At 40.0% G+C, this 11,360-nt stretch overlaps 2 protein-coding genes across 2 annotated transcripts; both read right to left on the reverse strand.

The window, feature by feature from the left end:
* Positions 1-598: 598 nt before the first annotated feature.
* LOC122130964 (regulator of G-protein signaling 21-like) lies at positions 599-4,105 on the reverse strand. Its single transcript, XM_042705841.1, has 4 exons — positions 4,078-4,105; positions 1,731-1,841; positions 1,013-1,179; positions 599-775 (listed from the first exon to the last, which is right to left on the reverse strand). Exons 1-4 carry the CDS (start codon positions 4,103-4,105, stop codon positions 599-601), a joined length of 483 nt encoding a protein of 160 aa, XP_042561775.1.
* A 1,782-nt stretch (positions 4,106-5,887) lies between these two features.
* On the reverse strand, positions 5,888-10,301 carry rgs18 (regulator of G protein signaling 18). Its single transcript, XM_042705840.1, has 5 exons — positions 10,026-10,301; positions 8,996-9,100; positions 8,078-8,139; positions 7,174-7,340; positions 5,888-6,488 (listed from the first exon to the last, which is right to left on the reverse strand). The coding sequence occupies exons 1-5, from the start codon at positions 10,142-10,144 to the stop codon at positions 6,234-6,236; spliced, it is 708 nt and encodes a 235-aa protein (XP_042561774.1). The 5' UTR covers positions 10,145-10,301; the 3' UTR covers positions 5,888-6,233.
* Between the last annotated feature and the right edge of the window lie 1,059 nt (positions 10,302-11,360).

The following is an 11,360-nucleotide window of genomic DNA, read 5'->3' on the forward strand; positions in this document are numbered from 1 at the left end:
GACTTCATTTAAGTAACTTTTATTTGAAAGGTTTTGTTATTGAGCAGACGGATGTAGATGAGTTTAAAACTGCGCTCTAATTTCCATGCAAACTGAAGATTCTCAGTGGAATTTGTGTTGACGTTTTTCTTTTTAATCACTGAGCACTAATACCATGAGAAAAATAAATAAACAGATCATTGTGAAAAAGTATACACAATCATTAAATACACACTGAAAATAGAATAGTTCCAGCTAGTTCTATTATTGTTTTAATTGATTTACTCCTGCATGTCCAGTTGTTCAAAAATATTCAGTAAAAGATCTTCTAATGATGTGATCTGGCACATTCAACCATATCCAGTTCTATGACCCCAATCTAAAAAAAAACATGATAAACAGCATACGTTGCAGTGTTGTTACCTTTTATCTACAGTATCTGCCTAGTTGTAGGTTCTTCGACAGCATATGTAAAATGAGATTAAATGAAAACCAGGACACATAGAGGCTGAAAAATAATCAGAAGTGCATTTAGAAATGTTGCGTTGACTATGAAGAGCTGTTTACACTAATCTATTTACACAGTTTTCCATACTCCAAATGGCCTCTGTTGTGACAGTCAGCCTTTGTCTCCATTTCTCAAAATCCCTTGGTAGATGTCAGATTTTAAAAACCTTGGGTAACAGTCTCTTGCCATCAGACTGTATATTAGCCTTTGTGCCGTGTCGAATGAGTTCAGGTTGGGCTGGGAAATGTTCTTGGTTATATTTGCTCTGGTGTTACAGTCAATGTTGATCTGCAAATACAAATGAAGACATGATTAATTTAAAGTGGCCACAGACTGGAGATCATAGGCATCTTCATTTTGGGAAGTGGACAGTGGGGGAAAATGCAAGTACCATAGTCTTACATTCTAAACGTACAGTATGTGTTAAAGTCACAAACACAGCAATACTTTCAAGACTTTGATAGATCACCATCATGGTCTCTTTTTCAAAGACCTCTCTGTTAAAAAAAAATTTAATTTCTCTACCTGTTTAGGTGCCTCCACTTGCACAAACTCGGTGTATATTCTGTTTGCAGAGGTGATCATCTCCGGAGTGCTCTTAATCTTCTTGTACTCCTCACAGGCCAGCCAGAACAGGATGTTCTCCTCACTGTACTCGGTCCTCAGGAACTCCTGCAAAGATGCCTGACCAGCTACAGGTGAATGACCAGGAAACACTTCATGAGGTTTGAGGAATTTTGCACATTCACTTGCAATGGAAATTCTGCATTTCACTGTAAATTTGCATCGGCACTGACTGATCCACCACCCAGGCGTGTAATCTGTGGGCTACTGTGCATATAACCCTTTTAAGTAAACAATGTATATTTGCACTACAATGTCTGTGAGTCTGTACATAAACAAATGTATATAATATAACCACTGCACATACACCCTGCACATCCTGTAAGAGACAGTGCCTTTATTTACTTATTGTACACTTCATTTGTAAAAAAATAAATAAAAAAATAAACTACTTCTGGTAGGATGCTAATGGCATTTCTTTGGCTTTTTACCTTTACTCTGCAATAATAAGGTTGAATCTTATCTAAAATATTGTTGTGAAAGAACAGCCAATACAGGATAATAAAATACTGTAACAATCTGCATTTCAACAAAATGTTGTTAATTGATTTAAAAACAGTTTCAACTATGTTGCAAAAACAAAAACAATACTTAATACTTATTTATCTGAGTTTCTTACCTTTGCAGGTCAATAGTTTGTCTATTGACTCACTCCAAGTATCAGCATCCACAAGTGGATCCTTAGAGAAGCAACAAAATCTGCCCTTGAAAATAACATTGAGCTCTTTCACTGATGCAGCATGTGGACAGCATGATTTTACATGACTGTACAGTAAGATTCTATCACAGTTTTGGATGTCAAGGAAATTCAGATGAAGCATGAGAGAGTCTTGCTCTCACTTGTAACTAAATGCTCTGAAGAGTAAGTCTTGCCATATGCACCATAGAAAAATTCTTAACTGCATGTCAAAGTGAGACCGCAGCCACTGAATGTGCTTACTGCTTCAGATGCCCTGTATACTGATTGACACTTACTTGCAGTAGTGAACCAAAGTGATAAGCCATGCCTTTCAAGAGCACTTTCAGACAACTTCATAGAAAAACCTTTAAAATTCCCCACCTCAAGTATCCTTCATAGAGTTCATAACTTGTGTAAAAAATAATGATTGACTGACCCCTCGTAGATTAACTAGATATGAAAAGACACTCACTTTATGGCCATGGCCTCCGCTGTTGTCCGCCTTGTCTAGCGAGTGTAAACATTTGACTGTGCTTGGTATTGTGATGGGTCTGCACATCTCCTTCCAATAATGGAACACATGAAAATCATCATGCAAAGCATTGTTTTTGGAACGCTGCCTAACATGTCTACTCGACCTTCAGGGAGACTCAGTCTGAAGCAGTGATTTAAATGGACTCTATTGTGACTTCAGTACGAGTGACTTTTTAATATTAAAAGAGATGTATCTATCTGTCTATGTAGGTCTTGAACTGGAGATTCTTTATGCATTTGTCCATTTTATATTGCATATGAACCTGTATAGTCCAACATGAGTCTATATAGTCCCGCATTACTTGAATGCAGAAGATTGCTTAATAAAATATTTTCTTAAATGTATTTTCGTTGTGTGTTGTAATGCAAATATAATTTGACACAGAATGTGACTGTGAGTGCATTGTGAGCTTCCTTTCTTATACAAACTGCTTTTTGCTCACAAAGTACAAAGCACTTATTTGTACCATAGCCTACTTTCCCTCTCTCTTTTTTTGATGAATACATGTTACATACAGACAGACAGTATAAATAATGAAAGCTGTATGCCTGGGATTTTCTTTGCCAGTCAGTCATTTCACTATATATACACAAGAAAGCATCCATGTGCTATTGAAATGAGGAGTCTCTGCCCGTGTGTAGTGCTATGGGGATGAGGAACGGGTTTTCATCAATCGAAACTTGCCTCTCAGGGGAAACCGGGCCTTAAGCCTGGCTGACTGGACCATCCCTCCTTGCATTCCCCTCAGGGATGTCTCTGTTTCCCTACTGTTGAGTAGCGTCGTCAGCATGTTAGCAAAAATCGCTCAATCATATAGTTGCATACACATCCATTACATTCATTAAAATGATCATTCTAAGGCATGGGTGTAACAGGAATGAAATAGTATTAGATGTTAAATGTTGTAGGATAGGGGCAATGATATATAATTCTGGCCCACTCCTCTGATTGTAATGCCCTCTCGACAAATTTACATAAGTGAAAACATCTCCCTTCTAGATTTCGTTAAGCCTTTACACTCCATTATCTGCTCTTGCTGTGGATGCTGTTGGACTTTAAATGGGTTTAAAAGCCACTTTTGACCATAAAATCTCACAATTGATTAGTTTTGATGAGCCTCTTGTCATGTCAGGAGTACCAATAAAGTCATGTGCTTTTAGCAAGGCTAGATGTTTATTTAAAGGCCAAAGTGAAATGCACCTTCATATTGCATATAGACACAGACAGAGAGGGCTGACTTTTAATGAAGACCTTTTTAAGATGGGTGGTTGCTGTGAACCCATTTACCAGAGCGAGTTGGGTAATTGCTTTGCTTATATGCAATCTAATCGTGACACAGGCAAATAGCACAAAAGTGTTTATGCGTATTTTTTCCAGGTTTCATTCAGTTGCCAATGAGCTTCAAAAAGATGTCCTGCGTGCGTGGATGATAGTGTGATAGGGTGCTGCGAACAGGAAGAGGTGATGGTGAGGCCACTGCACCGCACAAACGTTTCGTTGATTAAGCTAGATCTGACATCATCAGTTAGCATGACTGACTCTTTCTCTCCCATCGTAGAACAATCTCTGACAAGCACAGGAATTCAACAGTGAGGGAATGTCTATAATGTATGAACATGTGAACCAAGTGTTTCCTTCACGCAGATGCGGGGGATTGAGAGCCTCGCCAGTGAGAAAAGAATGAATATTTCATGTCGGAAAAGTCGGCGTAAGCAATTCTCAGGCAGCTCTTTTCCCCCATTCGCTCCATACCTGGCTGCTCAACACGGTCAGAGTCCATTACCACAGCAGCACGCTGGGCACAAGTCCTCCTCCTCCTCCACCTTAAACTGCAGGATTGTCAGTGGACAACAATAAGTTGTGTGCTGCAATATACCTAGTTGAAAATAAACATGATCAAATGTATATGAAGTTGTTGCAGGATGCATGAATCAGAAGCACTCAAGAAGAATGTCATCCTAAGTGCTTATCCCATCTGCCCACATTGACCTTGAGAGACCACATCCCATCCAGTTGCTGGGCATGTAAATTGCAGCAGGTGATGGAAAATACCAGGGCTTGTCCAATTTGCATCCATAATGATAGAGCCAGCCAGATAATTTGATTTCCAAAACAGCTTGGAGTCAGTTTAGTATACACCCATGTAATCAATGCAAACACTCATTTTTTCATTTATCTGAGAAATGATGTAGACTGTTTATTTGTTTAAGAGACTAGATGTGGTTAACTCTCTGATGTTACTCTGTCATTACATGTGTCACTTAACATGTGGTTTATTCTCGTATAGTTGTGTATCTCACCAGAATGGATTATCTTTGTAGGATTTATTCCATTTTACATTCAAATGTTCAGTCGATTTGAATATTTATGAACAAATTGCTTCAACTGAAATGTATCTTTATTGTGTATTATGTGGGACCTTTTTTAGAAACAAAAATACCTCTCTGGTGTTTCCAGAGTACTTGGTTCCACAAAAGCTTTTCCTGTGTTTACATTATATTTTCATTAGCTGCCATGGAAACAGCCTTTGTTGCTCCACGTTGACCAGTGGGTGGAGCTGTGCTTCTATCATGGCTCTGAGGCTCAGGTTCTGCGTCTTGAGCACAGATGAACAGAGATACGGCCTTGCACTGGCGTGGGATTCAGCAGCTTCAATAGTGGGGAAAAGATAAATATTTCATGTTCAAACTTCAGCAAATCTGTGCAGTGGTTCTCCTCCATGCCTCTGGTTGTTTTGTGGCCCCCAATGTGAGTTGTGTTCAGAACTCCTGAATGTGATTTTGATTGTAAATGGTTCATTTCAGGCTATTCCACCTTCCCGACCCACCCCGCCTGCCAAGACTTTATCCCTTGAGCTATATCTCCAGAGGGCTTCATCATTTTTCAGCTTCGCTACTGAATTCTCACAACCATTTTTCGACATGGTTCGACTTTTCAGGGATCTGTTGCATATGTGGCAGGTGTGGGATGAAAAAAGCCAAAATGAGATGCTGTGTGAACAGCTCAACATTGCATACATGGGTTCATGTTTCAGAAGAAAGCCCAAACCTGTAACTCAGAGTTGCTAAAGTAAGTCGATAAGGCCCTGGTGTGACAGTGTGTGTGGTAATGATGAGGACAGCTTTCGGTTCCTGAATACATGCAGATGCACAGAAATGATGACAAAATCAATCTCTATAATGTTGGCGGTAATCATTTGTATGTGTGGGCTGGGAAGTTTTGCAGGAGTAACATGACTAACATATGGATTTGTGCTGGGCTTTAGCTCCTGTCAGAGCAGCAACATAATCACTGGCTGTGATAGATTTACCATTCCACTGTGAGCTAATTCCATCTTTGTTATTCAGTCTGTGATTCCACAACATTTTAAATGGAGGGGGGGAAAGTTGGACACAGTGCATTTCAATTCCGTCTATGTGCATGCATAATTGATATGCACTACAAATCTCATCCATCAAGGTATGATAAAATGTCATCAGGTAAGAACACGATAGACTCCAGTACCCAGCAAGTCCCACCTCTTGGTGTTGTGAATGTGCCACGAAAAATTATACATTCCAAGCAAGACTGAAAATATATATTTGCAAAAAACAAATTCCAGGACATCCAAGCAGTACGTCCATGTGCATGGCCCTGTTATTTCACAAAGCTGGGCTCATGTACATCATATATGAATATACTATATGGACACTTACTTACATATCTAACTGTAGCAAAATCGTATGTACACTTTACAAGTAAAACAATAGATTAAGATTGCAAAAACTACAACATTAAATAACCTAATTTATCAACCAAGACACATTATTAAAATTAGATTAATGTATCATGTTAGTTTTCAGGTACAGTGCTAGAAAAGGTAATTCATTGTATTGACATACTCAACATCTAAGATACAAGTTGAATCGCTATAGCCTTGAGTCTGAGCCAAATGCAGGCTCGCCTCGTTCGTTGAAAACAAAAGACCGGGACCGCCTCCTTGTCATAGCACCTGGGGCTTTTCTCCTGGTCAGGCTCAGGTAGATGTCTGATTTGAGGAAGCGTGGATAGCAGTCTTTCTTCATGAGGGCATAGATTGTGCCCTGTGCCACGTCGAAACAGGTGGTGGTGGGTTGAGCAATGATCTTCTGGATGGCAACTCTGGTCGAGTGGTCGATGTTAATCTGAAGAAGAAATGGGTGATTGACAGTGAGGAGGAGACCACCCACACAGTGCTTTTGTAGCTTCAGGCCTCTCGTTCACTTCTACTTATAGCCCTACTTCCCTTGACTGCCTGATTTCGTCACAATCCTTCCTGATCACCTAAAATTAGACGTCGCTCTCCATCTCTCACATTTCAATTATTTCCACTCTCAGCAGTAAGTTTCATCACAACGTTAACTTTAATCTCCCCCATACAACATGTGTAGCATATGGCCAGGCCTCCTTTCAAGCTGAGTGTGTGGGTGAGAGAGAGTGAGGCTAGCACAGGCGGCTGTCACATCCTGCTAGGAAAACCACACGCTTCACAAACGGTCATCTCCCCACTGCTCGTGTTCTCTATGGCCATGAGAAAAGTAACATCTAAATGTAGATTTGAATGAATGTCCGGTTTCATTTTCTGTCATACTAGGCCTACTCATGCTATTTACCTAGTTTCGCCTGTGTGTCAGCAGATACGTATTTAAGGTACCTCTGAGGCACTAGCCTTTAGCAGTATCCAACTGAAAGTTATCCACAATGTCATAAAAGTGATGGCAGGTAATGCTAAACTATGCTGTGGGGTGTCCTGAACCTTGCTGTATTACTGTTACTACAGTAGTAATGTAGGGCTGCAGTGATGAGGTGGCGTTAGCGAGTGTCCGTTACCTCCTTCGGAGAGTCATTTTCTATGTATACAGCATAGATCTGCTTGGCTTTGGAGGGCAGTTTGGTGTTTGATTCGGTTGTCTTGTAGTCCTCACAGGCTAACCAGAACTCAATGTTCTCCTCACTAAACTCGGTGCGAAGGAACTGTGTGAAAGTCTTTACACCATCTGGACGGAGGCAAAAGGAACAGAAAAATCCAAGATGTCCATGTTAATTAGCTCAGATTGGCAGATTATTACCTAATGCTTTAGAATTACATATAGACGGGCATAATAAGACTGAATTTCCTTCATTATTGTGCATATGATGTGTGCATGTGTACGACTCTTTCCTTGCTTGTTTGCCTAATATATGAATAAATAACCTGAAGAACATGCAAAGCAATGGTACCTTTCAGTGATCAAATACAGCCTATCATCAAATGTGGCAATGTGCTACAAATCCCCAGACAGTTTGTAAACATGTACATGTACATAACATGTCTTTCTCCCTTTTCACTACTGATACGGCTGTCACTGTTTGGTGAATTGGTCTGCCTGAGAGTGTGTGTGTGTGGACGGGCACATGTGTCTGTATGTGTGTGTGTGTGTGTGTGTGTGTGTGTGTGTGTGGTGTGTGTATGTGTGTGTGTGTGCGTGTGTGTGTGTTTGGTGTGTGTATGTGTGTGTGTGTGTGTGTGTGGTGTGCATGTGTGAAACTGAAGCAGACCTTTGAAACCTCTGCAGTCAGTATTACACTACAATTTAGCAACAGTATGTTCATGACTGAAAAAATATGAAGTGTGTACTAGTGTGTTAAAGACCATACAGCTATGTAAACTCTGATCAAACTTGAGTTTGCTGAGGAACAGCCATACAGAAACCAGGGCCCAACAGTTTTGAAAGTGCACTAAAAAACTGCTTACCCGAATCATTCAGCAGTTCTTCAAAGGAATCACTCCATCTTAAAGCAGTGGCTGGTGATGTGCTGAGAAGACACACGGATTTGATAATTTTCATTAAAATTCATGAGAAAGCATAGTCGGTCTCAGAGCTCAAAACGTACATTAAATATTTGTGAATGTCAGTGCTCTTGTCCTCTCATTTATCATATTTCAATGACAAGACAAAGTTCCACCAATATTTTGCCCATTTCCCTCAGAGCAAATGTATTGATAAACTGTAACTACAGATGGATCTTAGGGAGGCCAGGTGAAAGCTGCTGATGAAGCTGTCTGACTGAATGTGAATGACCCCTGATAGTAGCTCCATGGCACACACCGGATTAGGGCCAGTACAGCTCTGCTCCAGTGTCAACTGCTGGCCATGTACTCACTGAGAACAGGCTGAAGTTCTGTTGCAAATACCACACTGCTCAAATCGTGATCGAATCATTAGTAATGATATGTGTTATGAGTGTCTTGTCCAGGAGTTTAGACGTTGTTGAAGTGGTCAGGCCAGGTCTGTGACTCTCCAGTGGAAGCAGAACAGGTCCTGTCATGAAGACTGAGATGTGCATGGCAGCTTCATGCCACTCATCCATCACACACAGTTCATGTAGCCTTCTACAGTTGTGATAAACCACATCAACTTGTTTAAGAGTCATTTTGGGATGGGATTAAGATACTTTGTCCTCTGGTGCGCTGTTGACGATATGACTTTGGTACATTTGACCAAGGATTTCCTCGTAAACAGCTACGCTACAAGTTCCCTCATTCCCTTATTTGTCCAGTTCTTCTGAAGTCTTCCCTTGTATTCATCTCCATGTAACAAGTCTCTTCCAAACTACTGGGCTTCTGTATTTAAAATAAGGCCTAACAACTTGAATGAAAGCCAGGCCTCACCTGTTAACCGTTGTGGTTGCCTTCTTCTCAGGGCTTACATTTTCATGAGAGCCGGATTTGGAAAGAAGAAGACTCAATCTGCTCTTCCGATCTTTGTCTCTGAATCTGGGAAGGGTGCAAAGCAATACACTAATTAGAAGTTTCCTATGGAATGAGTATAAGGTCAGTACAAACAGTATCACAAACTTTCCAATTTTTTTTTTTTTTCAAAAAAGCCCCTACGATTTGAAGACAAAGGACTGAGATGTGAAATTGCATGTCAAGGCCACTGTTTCTGCCTGAGACTGCTGGTTAGAGACAAAGCATATGATCAAGGCTAGACAAAGGGAACTTTGAGAAAAAGGAGAAGTCTGCTATTTTTGCTTTACTTACTTTTAAAAACTCACTTTCTCATTTCCATAAGCACTGCCAATAACACAACATGAGGAGGATTATAGCTGGAGACTATTTTTCTGGGTTTAATACTTTTAATTTGTATCCATGGGCTTATCTGTGGGCTTAATTTTTGACGACACCAACAGTTTCACTCAGGCACTGTGTCTTTCATCATACTGTCTTTCGAACATTCGCCTCAGCATTTTCTCAAACATCCATGTCAAAGTAACTGTACTGCATCAAACAATGTGTAGACCAGTTTCCTCCTAAAGCGCTATTTATCAGGTATAGCCACAACATAACTACCTTTAGTATGAAAAGCTTAATTCTAGATCGGAAATTCTGTATACCTCTCATGCCTTACTAAACGACAAAATGTATCTTGCTGAATATGCACAGAAACTCCGAATGCCTATTGTAGATATTTTGCATGTAATACCACCATATAGACATTTACATTTTTACTTTAACCACACAAACTAGTTCACATCATTGAGCAATCCAAAATAAAGGAAGTTGCAGATGTCTTCATTTTACACGAGTGAATTTCGCAAATCTTTCACGTATTGAAATATATTTAACAACATGTACAAACCAACAATCTCTGAGAGAATATGCATATAGAACTTTAGTCAGGGTCGTTAATAAAACGTACCTTGAATTTCCATCCCTCGTTAGGGCATTGTCATCTCCTGGGTCGAACATGTTGAAATATGCTTCCTTCTCAGGGGCTGAAAAGTTGAAGTGAGGAAATAGAAAAAGCAAGGTCTCCATGCTCTTCCCCTTACTTTGTCAGTCATGAAACTAAACCCTCAGAAAAGTTGCACAGTTATTTAAGCACTTAAATGTAGGGAGTGTGTCTTTTTAAAGTTTCTGAACAGTACATTTCCTCTACCTCTCGCTCAGCTTCCTGCAGTGGGAAATTACCTTGTGCTTACGGAACACTCTCTATGCTAGAATTTCCAACGCAGTCACCAGCTGAGCTTGCTACCCTATAAGCTGATGCTAGATAATTTGTTATTTTCTTGTAGGGTAGACTAGCCGAATCTGGCCTGAGGTGATCAGATATAAAGCGGTATTTTAGTGCACACTCTATTAAGTCATCTAAATCAACTCATGTATGCCACAGGATGTACATTTACTTTTTCAAAGGAATAGTACAGTTGTTTGGTCTGAGCAGAGGTTTGCAATCATTCTTTTACCCAGTCTAGTCCCTAGCCAGACACACAGCAGATACAGTGAAGCCAAATGTAATGAACAGAGAGATGCATCCACAGAGACCTGACGTGACTGTTTCCACAGTATCAGTGGGCTAATGGTGATGGACAGACTCCCTGTGACACAGCAAATGACAACAGGGACTTGAAGCAATCTCAGGCCGACAGAGACAAATGTGATATCTTTGTCTAAACAACAACAACAGCGACAGTGGCAGAATCCCTAGGAGAAGATGTGTCTGCCATGACTAAAGAGGATTCTCCATGATCAGATTGTGTACTCACAGGTCAGAGTTGTTTCTGATGGAAGAGTTTTTTTTTTTAAAACATACTTTTGTTTATCTGTTGTTTATCTGCTCAAGAGTTGCTCTTCTTTTCATTAATTTACCTCAATAATGAACCAACCCATTACACCTCTGCTTCAGCTAAGGAGACATTTAGTCATATATGGTAAAATGACATGACTTCTGAAGTCACTTTAAAATGGACTTCACCATGTCTCAACATAATCATCAACATGTGGATGTTGGGGAAAGGAGAAAGATGCTTTGGTCAAAGGACCCTGACACCATATGTGCCATGAGGAATTTTTTTAATTGCTGTTCATCATAACAGCAATCCAAGAACTGGTTTCACTTATTTAACAGGGTAATATAATGCCCTAATGTACAATACTGTACTGATTTTCATATTAGATGGTCATACTCCTAACACAATGTCCCCAAAATGTCTGCAACTGACTGCAACATAATAATAACCTGAGAAAATATCAA

The sequence above is a fragment of the Clupea harengus genome, unplaced genomic scaffold, assembly GCF_900700415.2.
Source record: "Clupea harengus unplaced genomic scaffold, Ch_v2.0.2, whole genome shotgun sequence".
Classification (NCBI taxonomy): Eukaryota; Metazoa; Chordata; class Actinopteri; order Clupeiformes; family Clupeidae; genus Clupea; species Clupea harengus.

What these genes read in the sequence shown, in the direction of transcription:
- LOC122130964 (XM_042705841.1), bottom strand. Translation starts at nt 4,105, where the DNA reads ATGGACTCTGACCGTGTTGAGCAGCCAG. An exon ending in TGACCGTGTTGAGCAGCCAG is followed by an intron (nt 1,842 to 4,077) that starts GTATGGAGCGAA and finishes ATGCTGCATCAG; the next exon opens with TGAAAGAGCTCAATGTTATT. An exon ending in CAAACTATTGACCTGCAAAG is followed by an intron (nt 1,180 to 1,730) that starts GTAAGAAACTCA and finishes ATTCACCTGTAG; the next exon opens with CTGGTCAGGCATCTTTGCAG.
- rgs18 (XM_042705840.1), bottom strand. Translation starts at nt 10,144, where the DNA reads ATGGAGACCTTGCTTTTTCTATTTCCTCACTTCAACTTTTCAGCCCCT. An exon ending in GCAACCACAACGGTTAACAG is followed by an intron (nt 8,140 to 8,995) that starts GTGAGGCCTGGC and finishes GTGTCTTCTCAG; the next exon opens with CACATCACCAGCCACTGCTT. An exon ending in AGAACTGCTGAATGATTCGG is followed by an intron (nt 7,341 to 8,077) that starts GTAAGCAGTTTT and finishes GCCTCCGTCCAG; the next exon opens with ATGGTGTAAAGACTTTCACA.